This window comes from Callospermophilus lateralis, chromosome 5 (genome assembly GCF_048772815.1).
Source record: "Callospermophilus lateralis isolate mCalLat2 chromosome 5, mCalLat2.hap1, whole genome shotgun sequence".
NCBI classification, from domain to species: domain Eukaryota; kingdom Metazoa; phylum Chordata; class Mammalia; order Rodentia; family Sciuridae; genus Callospermophilus; species Callospermophilus lateralis.
Window position 1 is genome coordinate 33318513 of NC_135309.1, and position 19696 is coordinate 33338208.

Sequence of the window (19696 nt, forward strand, 5' to 3'; positions counted from 1 at the left end):
ATGGGTAGTGGGACAGGTGTAGATAGATCTTTTGTCCTTCACCTAGCTGAGCACTATGGACACTTGGGGCCAGGTAATTCCTTGCTGTGGGGTCTGTCCTGTGCATTGTAGGATGTTTAGCAGCCTCTCAGGTCTTTGCCTATTACAAGCCAGCAGCATTTTGTCCCCAAGTAAGATAGCAAAAGATATGTTCAGAAATTGCCAAATGTCCCCTGAAGATAAGAACCATAGCAATAGGAATTATTTCTTTCCTAACCTGCATCTTTTTTTTTTTTTTTTCATTTGCCAAGGTTTCGGGAGTTTTTTTTTTTTTCCACCATGATTAATGCCTTGCTGGGTCTTGCTGTTTTGGTGCTCCATTGTGTGACCTGCGAGAAGCCCCCAGAAGGAATTGTCTCCTCCTCAGGGTGGCACTTCACACACTCGCTTTACAATGTTACCATCTACGAAAACTCTGCTCCCAAGACCTATGTGGAGAGCGCTGAGAAAATGGGCATGTACCTCGCGGAGCCCCAGTGGGCAGTGAGGTACCGGATCATCTCTGGGGACGTGGCCAATGTATTTAAGACGGAGGAATATGTGGTGGGGAACTTCTGCTTCCTGAGAATAAGGACAAAGAGCAGCAATACGGCACTTCTCAACAGGGAGGTGCGGGACAGCTACACCCTTATCATCCAAGCCACGGAGAAGACCTTGGAGTTTGAAGCTTTGACCCGCGTGGTGGTCCACATCCTGGACCAGAATGATCTGAGGCCCCTCTTCTCCCCGCCATCGTACAGAGTCACCATCTCCGAGGACATGCCCCTCAAGAGCCCCATCTGCAAAGTGACAGCCACCGACGCTGACCTGGGCCAGAACGCCGAGTTCTATTACGCCTTCAATTCAAGGTCAGACGCGTTTGCGATCCATCCCACCAGCGGCGTGGTCACGGTGGCTGGGAAGCTCAATGTCACCTGGAGAGGGAAGTATGAGCTCCAGGTGCTGGCTGTGGACCGCATGCGAAAAATCTCTGAGGGCAACGGATTTGGCAACTTGGCTTCGCTTGTGGTCCACGTGGAGCCTGCCCCCAGGAAGTCCCTGGCCATTGCCTCAGTGGTGGTGACTCCACCAGATGACAGTGAAGGTGCAGCCTATGCCACCATAGTGGTAGATGCAAACGGCTCAGGGGCTGAAGTGGACTCCCTGGAAGTTGTCGCCGGAGACCCTGGGAAGCACTTCAAGGCCGTCAAGTCCTACGCCCACGGCAACGAATTCAGTCTGGTGTCTGTCAAAGATGTCAACTGGATGGAGCACCTTCACGGATTCAACCTCAGCCTGCAGGCCAGGAGCGGGGGCAGACCTACTTTATATTCCCAGATCAGGGGCTTTCACCTACCACCCTCCAAACTAGCTTCCCTCAGATTCGAGAAGGCTGTTTATAGGGTGAAGCTTAGCGAGTTTTCCCCTCCGGGAAGCCGCGTGGTGTTGGTGAAAGTCACCCCCGCCTTCCCCAACCTGCAGTACGTTCTAAAGCCATCCTCAGAGAGCACAGGGTTTAAACTCAACGCTCGCACTGGGTTGATCACCACCACGAAGCTCCTGGACTTCCATGACCGAGCCCACTACCAGCTACACGTCAGGACCTCACCGGGCCTGGCCGCTGCCACGGTGGTCATTGACATCGTGGACTGTAACAACCACGCCCCCATCTTCAACAGGTCTTCCTACGATGGCACCTTGGAGGAGAACATCCCTCCAGGAACCAGTGTTTTGACTGTTACTGCCACGGACTGGGATCATGGGGAAAATGGATATGTCACCTATTCCATCGCTGGCCCCAAAGCGGTGCCATTCTCTATCGACCCTTACCTGGGGATCATCTCCACCTCCAAACCCATGGACTATGAGCTCATGAAAAGAATTTATACCTTCCGGGTTCGGGCCTCGGACTGGGGATCCCCTTTCCGCCAGGAGAAGGAAGTGTCCGTTTCTCTTAGTCTCAAGAACTTGAATGACAACCAGCCCATGTTTGAGGAAGTCAACTGCACGGTGTCTATTCGCCACGACTGGCCAGTGGGGAAGCTGATAATGACCGTGTCAGCCATCGATGTGGATGAGCTTCAGAACCTGAAATACGAGATGGTGTCGGGCAACGAAGCAGGTTATTTTTCCCTAGATGACTTCTCCGGGGTGATATCCCTCAAACGTTCTTTTATGAATCTCTCCGCGGATCATCCCACCAGGTATTTCTTGAAAATTACAGCCTCAGATGGCAAAAACTATGCTTCCCCCACAACTCTGAATGTGACCGTGGTGAAGGACCCCCGTTTGGAGGTCCCTGTGAGGTGTGATAAGACGGGGGTGCTCACACACTTCACAAAGACCATCCTTCACTCTGTTGGGCTTCAGGACCAGGAGCCCGGTGACGAGGAATTCCCTTCCCTGAGCACATATCAGATCAATCGTCACCCCCCCCAGTTTGAGGACCACTTCCCCCAGTCCATTGACGTTCTCGAGCGTGTTCCCATCAACATGCCCTTGGCCCGCCTGGCAGCCACTGACCCTGATGCTGGCTTTAATGGCAAACTGGTCTATGTGATCGCAGACGGCAATGAGGAGGGCTGTTTTGACATTGAGCTGGAGACGGGGCTGCTCACAGTAGCCGCTCCGCTGGACTACGAAACCACCAGTTACTACCTCCTCAATGTCACAGTGTATGACCTGGGCACTCCCCAGAAGGCCTCTTGGAAGGTGCTGACAGTGAATGTGCAGGACTGGAATGACAATGCACCCACATTCCCTCCCGGCGGGTACCAGCTAACCATCTCAGAGGACACAGAGGTCGGAACCACAATTGCACAGCTGCAAACGAAAGATGCTGACTCGGAGGACAACGGCCGGGTTCGCTACACCCTGCTGAGCCCCACCGAGAAGTTTTCCCTCCACCCTCTCACTGGGGAGCTAGTGGTCACAGGGTACTTGGACCGGGAAGCAGAACCTCGGTATGTACTCAAGGTAGAGGCCAGGGATCAGCCCAGGAAGGGCCACCAGCTCTTCTCTGTCACTGACCTGATAGTCACACTGGAAGATGAGAATGATAACTCTCCCCAGTGCATCACAGAACACAGCAGCCTGAAGGTCCCAGAGGACTTGCCCCCAGGAACTGTGTTGACGTTTCTGGATGCCTCGGATCCTGACCTGGGTCCTGCAGGTGAAGTGCGATATGTCCTGTTGGAGGATGCCCATGGAACCTTCCGGATGGATCCGATGACTGGGGCACTGAGTCTGGAAAAAGAGTTGGATTTTGAGAGGCGGGCTGGGTATAACCTGAGCTTGTGGGTCAGTGACAGTGGGAGGCCCCTGGCCCGTAGGACCCTCTGCCACGTGGAGGTGATAGTCCTGGATGTGAATGAGAATCTCCATCCTCCCCGCTTTACCTCCTTTGTGCACCAGGCTCACGTGCAAGAGAACAGCCCCTCAGGAACTCAGGTGATGCTGGTGTCTGCTCGCGATGACGACAGTGGCCTGGATGGGGAGCTCCAGTACTTTCTGCGAGCTGGCACTGGCCTTGAAGCTTTCACTATCAACCAAGACACAGGTACTGGGGGTGGGGTAGGATGGGAACACTGGAATGCCCGGGACTGGGTGAAGGAAAATCAGGGACTATCCTGAAAGAAATCAGGCGGCAGATAGAAACAATAAATAGGGATTCTCTTTCCTGATATTTCCCGATAGTCTCTTTCCTGATATTTCACACACAAAATATGAAAGTAATAAATGCTGCTTATACATTTTTATTTAATTATATATATAATTAATTTTATAAATTTAATTATATATATATATATATATATATATATATATATATATATACTCATCTGCATTCCATCTCCCCAAATACAATCTTTTAAAAATTAGAGCATAGACTTATACATAGTAGTTGGATTCATTTTGACAAAATCATACATGCATACATCAAATTCCATAATTTGTTTTCAATTCCTGTTCCCTTTCTTTCCTCCTTTTCTCCTTCCTCTACTGAGCTTCCTACTTTATTGATTGATTGATTGATTGATACTTTCCACATATACCTAAAGGTGAAATTCCCTGTGGCACATTTATATATGCATATAATGTGATTTTGTTAATTCTGTATTTCCTCTCCTTTCCTGTCCTCCCTCTCTCTCAATCTCCTTCTTCAACTCCACCGATCTTCCTTATAGATCTATGATATCCGATCCCCTTCCCTACACGTCTTCTTTTTCCTTATGTTGCTCTAGTTTCCACATGTGAGAGAAAGCATTTGGCCCCTAATTTTTCTGAGTCTAGTTTATTTCACTTAGCATGATGTTCTTCGTTTCCACCCATATGCCAGCAAAAGTCATTATTTCATTCTTCTTTATGGCTGAGTAAAACTCCATTGTGTATATATACCACATTTTTTTTTATCCTTTCATTTGTTGATGGGCATCTGATCTGGTTCTATAATTTTGCTCTTTGAATTGTGCTGCTATGAACATTGGTGTGACAGTATTGCTCTAGTATGCTGATTTTAGATTTTTTGGAGGAATACTGAGGAGCTGGATAGCTGGGTCATACAGTGGTTCTGTTTCTATTTTTTGAAGAATCTCCATACTGCTTTTCAGAGTGGTTGGACTAACTTGCAGGCCCCACCAACAATGTATGAGTGTACCTCTCCCCCTACACCTTTGCCAGTACTTATTGTTGTGTTCTTGATAATTGCCATTCTGACTAAAGTGAGATTCAATCTTAGTGGTTTTGATTTGTATTTCCCTAATTGCTAGAGAAGTTGAACATTTTTCCGTGTATTTGTTCATCTTTTGTGTTTCTTCTTTTGAAAAATGTGTTTAGTTCTTTTGTCCACTTATTTATTGGGTTATTTGTTTTTTGGGCTTTGAGTTTTCTGAGTTCTTTATAAATTCTGGATATTGATCAGAGGAACAGCTGGAAGTGATTTTGCCCATTCCATAGGTTCTCTCTTCATGATCTTAATCATTTCCTTTGCTATGAAGAAGCCTTGACATTTGATGATATCCCACTTATTGATTGTTCGTTTTATTTCTTGGGCTGTAGGGGTCTTTTGAGGAAGTTGTTGCTCTCACCTTTATGATGAACCCTATGTTTTCTTCTAACTTTTGCAATATTTCTGGTCTAATTTCTACGTCTTTGATCCACTTTTATTTGACTTTGGTGCAGGGTGAGAGATAGGGATCTAATTTCATTCTTCTACATATGGATTTCCAGTTTTCCCAGAACTACTTGTTAAAAAAGCTATCTTTTCTCCAACACATATTTTGGGCACCTTTGTCAAGTATCAGATGACTACAAGTATGTTGGTTTATCTCTGTCTTCTATTCTATTCCATTGGTCTTCATGTCTGTTTTGGTGCCAATATCATGCCATTTTTTGTTACTATAGCTCTATAGTATAATTTGAGATCAGGTGTTGTGATGTCTCCTGTATTACTCTTCTTGTTCAGAATTGCTTTGACTATTCTGGGTCTCTTATTCTTCCAAATGAATTTTAGGACCATTTTCCCCTAGTTTTGTGATGAATGTCATTGGTATTTTGTTGGGGATTGCATTGAATCTATGTATTGCTCTTGGTAGTGTGACCATTTCGACAATATTAATTCTGAACAAGATTATCTATCCATGAACATGGGAGTCTTTTCATCTTCTAGGGTCTTCTTCAGCTTCTTTCTTCAGTGTTCCATAGTTCCCATTGTATAAATACCATCTTTATTAACAGCTTCATCTATACACTGATTTTTTCCCTCTTTGTATCTGATATATTTTCACTATTTAATTGTATCTGATATATTTTCACTATCTAATTATTACAAAACAATACACTACTTCTAAAATTTACATTTTTATATAATGTCACCTCAGGACATCTTATTTTTCTAGTACATATAAATGTTTTTCATCCATTTTTATTTGGTGCATATTACTTTATCACATAGGTCTAACAACCTTATTTATGTTCTTTTACTCATATATATTAGTGTCTTTAAGAAAAACTGTTTTATTTATTATTTATTTATTTTTGTGGTCCTGGGGATTGATCTCAGGGCCTCGTGCATTGCTAGGCGAACACTACCACTGACCTACATCCCTAGTCTCTAGTAAAATCTCTTAAAAATGAAGTTATTGGGTCAAAGGATAATGCATATAGTGCTGGGGATCAGAGTCCAAGGCCTTCTCACACATGGCTAACAGCTGCTCTACCACTGAACCCCAGACCAATATTGTACATTTTCTATGGCAATAGTTATTTCCAAATTTCCCTCCAAAAATGTGACATCAACTTACTTATTCTTTTTTTTTAAGTTTTGTAGAAAATAAGTGCAGTTTAAGTACATACTGAACACCAATTACTAAGAGGGACCTTGAAGAGATCCTAGGTGAATGAGGAAGCTGGCTGCCCTCAAGGAATTTACAACCTGGTGGATGATTTATTTACAATCAAAGGGCTGGCGATGTGGTCGAAAGGGCTTTAGATGGTCAGTGCCAGACCGAGATCCTTCACTTCTCCCTGCATAATCTTGGTTAAGCCAGGCTCCCTCTCTGGGCCTCAGCTTCCCATCTGCCATTGCTGGAGTGCTCTGCTCTGTTCCAAGCACAGGTCCCGCCAGTTGAGTGTGATCTATGAGAACTTAGGGTTCCAGTTTCTTTTTCTCACTATTGGACCTTCAAGTTCTAAAACAGAGCTGGCCCATAGTAAGCAATTTGTGGAGTGAGTAAGCTAAAGAATGGAGGTAAGCCCCTAAATTCATGAAGATGATGGAGAAGGAAATAGTAATTTATTCATAAAATGCCTAATCCTTATATTGATGATCTATCAGGATTTAAAGAGTGAAGAAAACAGTCAAATGACAGTTACTGTTAGTTGGGAGAGGTTGAGGTTGGAGGATTACGTGTTGGAGCTCAGTTGGGGCAACTTAGGAAGACCTCATCTCTTAAAAAAAAAAAAAAAAAAAGGATTGCCCTAAGAAATGTAAAATACATCAATGGCACTTGGGTTGAAGCAGTTAGGAGAAAATGGATAAGCTACCACTACCTCCTTAAACCCTATACAGGCCCATAGGCCAGATTTGAGAGCCTCTTTCAGCAAAAAATGGTTCTGGGAGGTTCCATAATTCAGACGTTAATTCCCCTATGTTCAACTCAACATCTCCCATATCCACTTGGCAACCATTCTCTCCTTTTTTGGAATACTTATCCTATCCTTTCCACAGTAAAGATCAGGGATTGGGTAGCGTAATTTCTAAAGATATTTTGAGCTCTAAAGAATTTTGGGTTTGGTGATTTACCTGTCCCCAGGAATGATTCAGACTCTGATGCCCCTGGATCGGGAATTTGTACCCTACTACTGGTTGACAGTACTGGCTGTGGACAGGGGTTCTGTACCTCTCTCTTCTGTCACTGAAGTCTACATTGAGGTCACAGATGTCAATGACAACCCACCCCGGATGTCCAGACCCGTGTTCTACCCCTCCATCCAGGAGGATGCTCCCTTGGGCACCTCTGTGCTTCAACTGGATGCCTGGGACCCGGACTCCAGCTCAAAAGGGAAGCTAACCTTCAACATCACCAGTGGGAATCACATGGGATTCTTCATTATTCACCCATTCACAGGTAAGGACCCAGAAATACAGATAAATAGGGATCTGTGCAATGAAGTTTCTCAAAATGTGGTACCCAAGCATCATCGCATCACCTGCAAAGTGGCTGAAAATTCAAATCCTCACCCCAGACCTCCTGAATCAGGATTCTGAGAGAGGGTCTAGAAAATCTGTATTTTAACAAGAAATTCAGGGGATTCTAATGAGTGCTAAAGCCTGAGACACTTTTCTACTAAGTCCATCTCCATAGGAAAAGGAGAAGAATCTACTGTGAGCTTTCTTGCCTTGGGATCCAGCAACATCTGGGGATATTTCAGATCTCCAAATGCTCCCATGCTGATCCCTCCTGGAGTCACAAGCATCAGTCAGAGAGCCACCTTTAACCTTAGTTCCAGACTGATCCCAACTTCACCCACACAGTGGCAATAGGGATCCACCTAGAACTCTCATTAGCAACTGTCCTTGGTCCAAGAACATGTGGAGAAAGGATGGTGGATGGGTTAAAGGAATGTAGCAGTCACCAGTTGGCAGCAGTGAGCCAGGTATAACCCACAGGGGTGTTTTGTCTGACTGGCACAAGCTTTTTTGGAATAGTAGTACTTTTATTCATTATTGGTAGAATGCAAGAAGGTAAAATGTTGTCATAGATCAGTACCTTTTAAAATTAGAATGAAACATACAATTTGACCCAGTAATTTTATGTGTTGATGTGTGTGTGGGTGTGTATGTGTGTGTGTGTGTATGTATGTATATATATTTTTTTCACATATATATTTCTATATAATATATTCATAAATATATAAAATGACTTATTTGGCACAATTTTAAAATTGGCAGATTCCACAAAGCATTTCAGATCTCTGATTTTTCTTCAAAAATGGGAAGGTCTGGCCACACTATCTCCATCTTTCCATAGGGCCACGTTATACCAGAGACTGGCAACAGCTTCCTGAGCAGACCAAGCTTATGTCCTCTGGTCCTCATGGTCCCTGTCCCCATCATCCCCTATGGTCTTTTTCTCAGTCTACAACCCCATTTACCCCTGCCTAGCTCCCACTGGCACTGGAGTTTGAGAACCACTTTCCAGTGCTTGGGGGAACTTCTCTAAGGCCACATCTTCCTCTCAGAAGATGAACAACAGATCTACTGTAGAGAAGGCTGACATTTTTCTCCTCTGAACACAATATCCCATTCCACAACCTTTTACCATTGTCCTAGAAGGACAGAACCCTGGTAAGACTGGAGTAAGGGAAGAGGGAGAATGCTAGTGGGCTTTGCCTTGACCCTGAAGACCAAGGAGGTTCTGGGAGGGAGTTCTGGGGCAGACAGTGAGTGGGTAATACAAGTGTCTATTTTCCCCAGGGACATTTGTTGGGTGCCTTTCCTACTAAACTTTGAGCTCAGGGTATGGAGTAGTCATCCCAGGAGGAGGATGCTTTTCTAGTGGAGAACAGGCTTAAGCTGGTTTTCTGCCTGGGCCCACCCTGTTCCTCCCTTTTTAGAAGAGCTAAGAGATCTCTCACCTGAGGCATTAACTTCTCAACTTCTTCCAAATCCCTGTTCTGTTGACTATCAACAGTTCCCTGACAGCAGTTCTGGCAGAACGCCCTAGAAGGCAGAGATGTTCTTAGTTTTCCTGCGGTTGAGGAGAAGAAATCTTTATTAGCATGAACTTTTTAAAAGTAAAAGAATATATCCCCCATGATTCCAGCCTACCATCCTCATCTTCACCATTGCACTCCCCATTTCCTACAGGGGTAGCTGAGATGCTTGTTTTGTGCCTTTAAGAGAAAAGTCAGAGTTTGCCCTGTCCCATGGACTCATGTCTGACCCAGCCCTGCTGACCCCTCTGGCTTCATCTTGCCCTATCATGCTGCTGTTCTCTGGGTTCCAGTCACATGGCTGCTTCAGTCCATGGCTGCTCCTCACCCAGAGAGAATTTTCCTGATACCATAATACACTTCCTGGCACCATTTGCTCCCTTTCATAACATGTATCATACACCCCATTATGTTCATCCGTATGTTCACTCCATGAATTATCCTTGCCCACTGGACTTCAAAGGTTCCCCAGAAAAAGGACCTTCACTATTTTTGCCTATCACAATATAATTAGTACCTGGCATATAGTAGAAGCTCAGCAAATAATTGTTACACGGATGAACGGATTTCTTGGCTTTATTCACAATCTTTGGTTAAACCCAATATACATTCATTTACTCAGCAAACGTTTAAAGGTACCTGCCCTGGTGAGGCCTTTAAATGATGTGCAGTGGAGAGATGTGAAAAAATAAAACATGGTTTCAGGCTTTGGGAAATTCAGTCCATCAGGAGCATGAATATTTAGATGGAAGGAGTACAGAACCAGTGCAAAAGAACGCAGCTTTGTAAAATATGAGTGGGTGTGGTACCCTAGCTGCTCAGAGGAGGAAGAGGATGATCCGGTCTGTGTAGTGGGTCTGCAGCTGCTTTTTTGGAATAGGGTGAATACAGGAAGGGGAGGATTTTTACAGACAGCATTCAGGGAGGGGACATGGACAAGGAGAATGACATGGACAACATCCAGGAGAGACAAAGACCAGGATCTCATTGAAGATACAGCAAGCAGGTCAATTTTCAAAAGGCATATCCCAGTTCCTCTACTTATAAACGGTGGTATCTTGGGAAAGCTACTCTTCTGCTTACATTAATCCATTTTGTGTTGCTGTAACTGAATACCACACATTAGATAATTGATAAGGATTACAGGTTGACTTACTGCACAGATCTGGAAGCTGGAAACTCTAAGAAAGAGCATGGTGCTGGCATGGGGTGGGGGCCTTCTTGCTGCATTATAACATGGCAGAAGGCATCATATGGTAAGACAGAATAAGTGTGCTACTTTGAGTGTCTTTTCCTCTTTTGATAAAGCCACTAATGCCATACTGGGGACCTTACCACCCCCAACTCATCTAATCCTAATTAGCTTCCAAAGCCCCCACCTAAAAATACCATCAAGATATGAACGTGAGGATTCAGTTGCCAACCCATGAACTTTTGGAGGACACATTCAAGCCATCGTGCCTGACTTCTCACCAGTAACATGGAGATGGTAGCAGCTCCCTCCTGGACAATTGTGAGCATTAAATAAGTTAATAGGTAGAAAAATAGAAAGATGAGAAGAAAGTCTGGGCCTGTGAGAGCTCAGTGAACACTGGTGCTGGGGGAGGCTGGGGAAGGGAAGAACAGGGAGATGAAGATGAAAGGGTAGTTGGGGAAAAAATTGCACTGCGGTGGGTCAAGATGAAAGGGGATCAGGGGTCTATCTGAGGGGAGTCAACAGCTGTTAGAAAAAGATTGGATGAGGGAGGGGAGGAAGGGAAGGGCTAAGGAAGGGTCTTTGTTTGGAGGGGAAAATGGTAAGAGATAAATAGGTTGAGTGACACTAAGTGCCAGGAGAGTTGAGGGGCATTCCACACACCTCCTTAGTGGGTCCTCGGCAGCCCTGTGTGGAAGGCTCTGATGTCCCCTCGTTCTATATGGGCAATCCCTGGGAATTTGGACATGTGTCAGAGAATCTGCCATTTGTCAGAGAAGGGGTTCACGGGGCAGTGATTCCAGGAACACAAGCCCTTATGAGGTAGGGGGAAGCAGTGGTGAGAGAAAGATCAAAAGATAAAAGGAAGAAAAAAGAAGATACTGAGAGAGGGAGGGAGATAGGAAGGGAGGGAAGGGAGAGGAATGGAGAGAGGGAAGACAGTGAGGGCGAGAGCCTGAGATTCAGAAGACAGAGAGAGAGAAGGGAGAAAGGAAGAGAGGGGAGGGAGAGGGATATTCATAAAAAAAGGAAATGGAGAAAGAGAAGGGGCAGGGGGAAGGGAAGAAGGAGACCAGAGGGCTCACCCTGAGACCCAGTACCCCTCACACTCTTCCTTGGGGCGGGAGTGTCCCAGAGTCCAAGCTTTTCTTTATCCAGCCTCTCAGCTTAGGGATGAACTGAATAGGTGACCAGGGTCGGCACACACCAGTCACAGAGGAATGTTATGCCCTGTTTCCACTCATCTTCCTTCTGTCTGGAAGGGTGCCTGGACATGGGGCGTTCCAGGGCATCTTCCTTGACCCCTCCCATGCTTGCCATCAGGGAAGAAGAAGCTGGGACGGCACATGTTCTACTCCAAGAGGGGGTCATATGCTCCTGACAGAGACCACCTCCTCACACCAAGCTCTTCTCTTTCACTGGAGGCTCCACCCCAAGGCGGAATCCCCTTTGCCTTCACTGCACCCCACACAGAACCTCCACTCTCTTTCCTGAGCTCCCAGCAAGAGCGGACTCTCGCTTCCCTTATCTTCATGACTTCGTGAAGCTTAAACAAAAATCAATGAACTTACTGACACTTTTCTGAGGGTTCACTGATGGCTGCCAATAGCTTTGTTTCTATTTAGAGGGCATTTTTTCATACTCAACCATGAGCTCTTAGGCTGAGAGCTTAGGATGACATAAAGATTAGAGTCATTAGGTTAGAGTCTGTCAGGAACAAGTGATTTCCATCCAGCTCAGTTCTTTCTGAGAGGATGGGCATCTGTACAGGTGAGTATTTGAGTGGGCTGGCATCTGATTGGGTGGGTATGAGTGGGCTGGCATCTGATTGGGTGAATATCTGAGGGAGCAGGCATTTGATTGGACAGGGTGATGATGCTGGGAGGTCGCTGAGTTTTTGACCCATCACCCCAAGCAAATGTAGGTGGGAACTTCAGCTAGCACATTATCACTGTTGTTCTCTTTTACCCCCTCACTTTCCCTTCCCTTCCCCTTAATATACTTGCTCTCCAAAGACTGGAAGAATTCCCATCTGATAATTCTCATCGGGTATCATCCTGAACTCACCTCAGTACAGTGGCTCTGGGAGCCCTTTGCTCATGTCTGCCTCCTACCATTTCTGCCGCAGGTCTCCTGTCCACCGCCAAGCAGCTGGACCGAGAGAACAAGGATGAACACGTTCTGGAGGTGGGTCATCCCAGAAAAGTGGCACAGGGCTAATCACACACACACATACCCCTGGGATAAGAAGCAGGTTTACTGTGAGGAGCCTGACAAGGCTGCTCTGCACAGAGGAAGGGACAGCAGCAGCAACTGCCCCTTGAATGTTACCTTTTATAGGCTAAAATCATGACCTCGCGCTAGGGGCGGGTTTAGTCTTGATTTTGTGGAAGGCAAGTTTGTTTCTTGGGAACAGAGACAGAAAGGAGAACAGGGAAACCGGCGTGTCCCTTTATTTTCTCAAGGTAAGAACAGGGAAACCAGCACGTCCCCATCTCAGGGGTCAGTAAGTTGTCTCTTATCTCTTGATAAGAACAGGGAGAGATCGGCCAGTCTCCATGGTAGGTTTTATCTCGGGCTAGTTTCTATTTCTTGGGAATAACAACAGTATTCATAAAGTGGGGGGTGGGGAAAAGGAAGCCTGCTACAATTATGCCAACAAGTAATAGTGGTGAACCTGGTCACTGAATTTGTAGTGATTTATGGGGCCATGGCAGACCTTGGAGTTGCACACATGTCTCTGGTACTGTGACTGAGGAGAGTTCTAGGCTCAGGGAAGAGGACAGACTTGAACTGAGCCTTGTTGTGGTTTAGTGATAAAGGATTGTTGGGTCTTTGCTGCTCATCAGCACTGACAAGGGAGGTCATGTCCTTAATAATGTCTGAAGTAAGTGTGGGAAGGAGGAGCAGTATACATGTGCTATGTGCTTCTCAGGTCTGGTTTCTAGTACAGCCCTCTGGTCCAGAAAGAGACTCACCCAAGGTCAAGCACTAGGTTAGTGGAAGAATCTAGAATACATATATATGTTTATATATATATATGTCATATGTATATATATTTGACATATATGTATATATTTATCTTCTATGTTCACAGACTGTGCACAGAAATGAGTATTACTAGTAACAGCTAAATGGTCTTCTAGAGTTTCTAGGGACTGACGAATTTGCCTTTAAAAATTTAAAGTATTTTAAAAATCTGGAATCGCTGTAAGTGGTAATGTCCCATCTCATGCTGTGTTCTTGGGGCTTATAGGCATGGAATGATTTGCCCCTATACAAAATAGCTTCTGAGTCTGAAATTGCTTTGGTGTCTTTTCTCGCATTCTGAATTTCATTTCGTGTATTGGGTTTCGTGTCTGACTCAAGAGGTTCCACCCATTCCTGCATAAACATATTCTAACCTCAAGTAGCTCAAAGGAGCATGAGCTACTGTGAAATACAAACAAATAAGAAGTAGATAGTCTTTTTGGAATGGCCCTGGGCCTTGCTGGGTGAAGAGCACCAGCTTTGGTCTGGACACTTTGATCTTGACATCTTCCACTTGCCTCTGGTTCCTTTCTCTGTTCTTGCTGGTTTTCCTGTGGACAAAGTTACTAGAGAGCTGAATTCCGAGCAAGTGAGGTTATGGTAATAAAAATAACAAGCATATACCAAAGAACAAACTAACATTAAACAGACTGTCAGAGCAGTGGTCATGTTGTGCTGGGTGGTCATGTTGTACATATGCACGACTTTGTATTTCTCAGTCCAGGTCCTCATGCTCAATTCTGTCTGCAGGTGACTGTGCTGGACAATGGGGAGCCCTCCCTGAAGTCCACCTCCAGGGTGGTGGTGTGCATCTTGGACGTCAATGACAATCCACCTGTATTCTCCCACAAGCTCTTCAATGTTCGTCTTCCAGAGAGGCTCAGCCCAGTGTCCCCCGGGCCTGTGTACAGGCTGGTGGCTTCAGACTCAGATGACGGTCTCAATGGCAGGGTCACCTATAGCATTGAGGAGACCGATGAGGAGGGTTTCAGCATTGACCCAGTCACCGGTATAGTGTCATCCAGTAGCACCTTTACGGCCGGAGAATATAATATCCTAACGGTGAGCAAATAGAGAGAGGTCACAGAGGAGGGAGTCGCAGAGTTGGCTGGGATTTTTTCTGTGAGGACACAGGAGGAGGGAAGTAGCTGGTAGCATGATGGAAATGGAAGCTGGGAGTCTTGACTCCAACCAATTCTGGATCTTTCTCTGTGCACAGAAAGAGACTGGGAAACCCTATCTGTTCTTTTAGATAAGGATTTAGTGAGATTAACAAAGGCTCTGAAATCAAGATGTGCGTGAGTATTGATCCTAGCATCTGTGTGATCTTGAACGAGTCACTTAACTCTTCTGAGCCTTTGTTTCATCATCTGTCAACTGGGAATAAGAACATTATTCTTGCAGGAAGACAATGTACCAAATGGGTAGGCCTTGGGTCATCATGTCAGATGGCCTGAATTCAAGAATCTCAGCCTTCTTGCTGGCCAGGCACATAATTTGGTGGGTGAATTCAACCATCCTGAGCTCCAGTTTCCTCCTGCAGAAGGAAAATGATAATAGACCCTCTCCTTGGCCTACCATGAAGATTAAATAAGACATTGCACACAAAACTCTCAGAGCAAGGTCTGATAGTAGTAAGAGCCTAATAAAGTCTAGCTTTCTGTTTATAGTTGTTGGGAATGATAAAGGGCATATATACGCAAAGTTCAGTTTATGAACTAGCACACAGTAAACCTTCGCTAAATGGTGGCTTTTATTATTTTTCACTAACCAAGAGGTTCTAGACCACAAATTACGTGTTTTGCTTAACCACCGTGGTTATAACAACTAACACAATGCCTGTGTATCGTGATCCCTAAGAATGTGTCAAATGAATGAGTCAATGGACAATAGGTCAGCTTGGTGGTGGCTCAATTTTGGTGCTGGTATCTTTATAGATCAAGGCAACCGATAGTGGGCAGCCACCACTCTCAACTAGTGTCCGGCTACACATAGAATGGATCCCCCAGCCTCGACCATCCTCCATACCAATGGCCTTTGATGAAAACCACTACAGTTTTACGGTCATGGAGACAGACCCTGTGAACCACATGGTGGGGGTCATCAGTGTAGAGGGCCGACCTGGCCTCTTCTGGTTCCACATCTCAGGTGAGTCCCCAGAAGCACCCGTCACTTCTTTGTAAACCAGTTCTAGTCCTCAATGTGCCGTCCTTCTGACCTCCCTCAAGGTCATGCTCTTTGGTAGCCCCTCTTTGGGCCCTGAATGGTGATATCATGCTTCTCAGGTTCTCTGGGGCAGTGGGTAGTAGCTTTTGTCAAGTTTTCTTTCCATTATAGCCATGATCTCAGGTGGAATGTCTGTGATCTCACCGGTGACCCCAGACAGGGTTGGGCAGTGCTTCAGTTACTGCAGATGCCTAGGAAACCTGAGATGAATGGTGCAGAAAGACCCAGAGGCAAAAAACATGAAATACTGATAGAGATGACTTCCTGACTATGAGCCTGAGGGTAGTTATACCCTGGGGCCATGTTCAGCATACTTGTCCAGGTTCTTCAAGACCCAGGGAAAAATGCTCATTCTTATTCTTGCTTTTGGTGCTGGAGATTGTACCCAGGGCCTCAGTCATGCTAAGCATCTATTCTGTCACTGAGCTACAGCCCTAGCCCCACGCTCCTTATCATTTTAAGAGGAACTTGGGTCTAATCTCTGATGGGCTCCTCTAACATACATTCCTCTCTATCTCTAAATCATAGTGGTTTTTGTTTTGCTATGTTTTTTGGTGGTGGTTGTTTTTGTTTTGGAAACAGAAATTCATAAAGCCCTCTGAGAATCTGATGAATGCTAAGGTCTTCTTCCTAATGTTAAGGCAAGATTGCAATAAATCACTGAGTCGATCTTAAAGCAGGAGATGGACACTTTATCCGCCAGTTGGCAGTCCGGATCCACAGCTAGTGGGCCAAGGGGTAGGCTGCAAGTCTATACCCTTCGACCCCCTCCTGGGGTATGAGTACACCTTTTATAGTCCAAAACCATATTAAAGCATAAGTGGCTGTTTTTATGATTCAAAACCATAGACAAACATTATGAGATCTAAAAATCATAAACAGAAAAGAGAGTGGGACAGTACGTCCCTAGTTGAGTACAAGTTAAAGAATGGTTACTAACATTTAGACAATCAATCAGAACAGGGTACATTCTCTAAGAAAAAATGGGAACCAAAGAGAGAACACTTTTACATTGTATAAGACTTGCCATTTTGTGTTGCCAAACATGCTCTGCTAATCAACTGTTGATGAGTACAGAGGTAGGGCTTTCCCTGGGAGAAGCATTTCTTACATGATGTGGAGTCTCAGGGCAAAATGGAGTCTGTTTGATCATTGCCCATATAGCCTGGCCCACAACACCAAAATGCTGTATGAACACATATGCACACCCACATATGTAAATTTGCATAGAAATGTAGAGGTTTTATAGGCTCTCTGAAATTTTTACATTAAAAATCTCTTAGGAGTTTCAGTACCCACACAGGCAGGGAGTTCCGTTTTCAGCCTGGCTCAAAGAGTTTTAGCCTGGCTCAGAGATAAGCTTAAGATCTGCATTTGACCCAATCTCTTTGACATCCTGGTCTTACTTTCACTTCTGATTGCCTTCTCTTCTATTTGCTTGACTTATTTTCCCATTACACATAATTTCCTTTATATAATGCATGCACCCTATAGAACAGTAAGAAAACACAAATGAATACAGGGAAGAAAATTAAAATGACCGGAAGTCCCATCAACCAGAAGATAATCCATCGTTACACTTTTGATGTGTTTCTTTATGCACACATGTGTGCATGTACACACAGACGCACATATAAAGAGTTATATTAACATATCATTTACTAATATTTTAAATGTAAGAGATGGTGAATACATTTCCATATCACTAAACAGGACACATTTAAGTAGTTTCACATCATTCTATATCTTGATTCCTTGTAGTTTATTAAATCCTCTCCTTCTTATTGAACAGAGTTATTTTCTAGGCACAAGACTATCACAGTAGTTTGCATATAGCTCTTTGGACTCTGGTGCGGATCAATTCCAGCCTGTCATTCAGATAACATATCGTCTTGGAACAGTCTTAGAATCTCTGATTCGGGTTCTTCCTTGAACGTCCACAGTACCTTTACCACGTGCTCTAAATCTGATGACCAGATGCCAGTTATGCTGCTGCCGCCTACGTCACTGAGGTTGTGTTGTGTGTGCTTCTTTCTCCCCACTGCCGCTCCAGGTGGGGATAAGGACATGGACTTTGACATTGAGAAGACCACGGGCAGCATCATCATCGCCAGGCCTCTTGATACACGGAGAAGGTCAAGCTATAACTTGACTGTGGAGGTGACAGATGGGTTCCACACCATTGCCACCCAGGTTAGAGGACTCAGTTGGCAATGCCTGAGTGGAGAGGAGACGGGAGGTGGTCTTGGTTGGAATGAGGTTCCAGAAAGTTTTCTGTGGATGTGGTGGACCTCAAAGAATCTGAAATGAAAATTCTGGGATCCAGTTTTACATAACCCACACCCTACTTCTACGATCTTGGAATAATGTTTGTTCCCACACTGGAGCTCTATATGATGAAGGAATTTGCCTAAATGAGAAGTTTTAGTTAAAGATAGAATCCCCGAGGGGCTACCATGGGTATGATGAATGATGGGCAGGTCATGGGTTTCTAGATTTCTACTCTGGTTTTTTTAACCATAGTTTTTTTTTTTTTTCTGTTTCATATATTGGAATTTTACATAACTTTTAATTTGAAGAAAAGGCTCATTTATAAAATTTTTATTTTTGAAAAAACCATAAGACAGCCTGGGGTTCTGAAAGCCTGGTGATTTTGAGATTCCATCATTCATTCTGGAAATATTTATCGAGTGAGAATGGCTCTGTGTGCCAGGTACTGTGCTAGGCATGGACGGTTCAGGGGAGATTCAGACAGACGCTGTCCTGGTCCCCATGCAGTTCACAGTCCCCCTTCTCTGTGTGTGTGTCCTCCCTAGGTCTACATTTTCATGATTGCCAACATTAACCATCACAGGCCTCAGTTTCTGGAGGTTCACTATGAGGTCAGAGTCCCCCAGGACACTCTGCCTGGGGTCGAGCTCCTCCGAGTCCAGGCTACAGATCAGGACAAGGGCAAGGGACTCATCTACACCATCCAGGGCAGCCAGGACCCGGAAAGTACCAGCCTCTTCCAGCTGGACCCAAGCAGTGGTGTCCTGGTAACCGTGGGGAAATTGGACCTGGGCTCAGGGCCCTCCCAGCATACACTGACGGTTATGGTGAGCACACTGAAGAAGCGGGTGAGGGTGTGGTTGTGAGTGGGTGTGGGGGGTGGACACACTGGGAGGCATGTGGAAGCATCCTTCATCTCTGATGAACTGGATGTGCTGATGCTGTCAAGAGAATCCAAGAGAGAGAATTGGGATCTTTCACTGCTGGCCAGAGGCATCTTCCATAGGGGATTCCTGGAATGAAAACAAGAGACAGGGTGGCTGGCAAGGAAATTCCTGTGCACCTTGGCTTTCTCTGGACTCACCCCAAGTATCTCCCAACAAATCTTTTCCCACGCCATGACTTTATGACTACCATGTGGATGGATAAAGAGTCAGAGCTAGAAGGAACTTAGCTATATCCCCTCATACCCAGGGGCTGGGGATATAGCTCACTTGGTAGAGTGCTTGCCTCATGTGCACAAGGCCCTGGGTTCCATCCCCAGCATCACAAAAACAAACAAACCAACAAACAAAATACCCCAAATAAAATAAGACCCTCATACCCAAAGCAAGGACCAGGGTCAGGCAAGCAGGTACAGGACCCAAAACTCTAGGTCTTGTGCGTACATTTTTATGACCTTGAGAGTGAAAGCCTCCATAAATTTTAATTAAAAAAAAATTCTGTCTTCCTGTTGTGGGGGGTCAAGTTTCTTACCTGTATCATCCTCTAGGCACATTAGTGTATATTGAAGCCTCTGAGAAATCCTGCGGCAATGAAAACTGATCTGCTCCATTTAATTCAGTGCTTCCCAAATTTACTTGACCATTGATTTTTTTTTTCTGTGTGATGTTAACAAAGAACTAAAGTTTTCAGGGGCCTTATCTGGAAAATACTGTTTCTTTGCCTATTTCTGCCTTTGTCCCAAAGTGAAATTATCCATTAAAATAGCTAAGTCTAATTGTAATTATTTGTAAAAGGAAA

At 45.0% G+C, this 19696-nt stretch overlaps 1 protein-coding gene across 1 annotated transcript in view; it reads left to right on the forward strand.

Moving 5' to 3' along the window:
* Positions 1 to 318: 318 nt before the first annotated feature.
* Positions 319 to 19696, forward strand: part of Fat2 (FAT atypical cadherin 2) — a 65345-nt gene continuing 45967 nt past the window's right edge. The window contains exons 1-7 of the mRNA XM_076855748.2: positions 319 to 3577; positions 7329 to 7643; positions 12555 to 12613; positions 14207 to 14518; positions 15394 to 15604; positions 17736 to 17875; positions 18499 to 18780. Of these exons, the coding sequence (XP_076711863.2) occupies positions 319 to 3577; positions 7329 to 7643; positions 12555 to 12613; positions 14207 to 14518; positions 15394 to 15604; positions 17736 to 17875; positions 18499 to 18780 (4578 nt within the window). The remainder of the gene's footprint in view (positions 3578 to 7328; positions 7644 to 12554; positions 12614 to 14206; positions 14519 to 15393; positions 15605 to 17735; positions 17876 to 18498; positions 18781 to 19696) is intronic.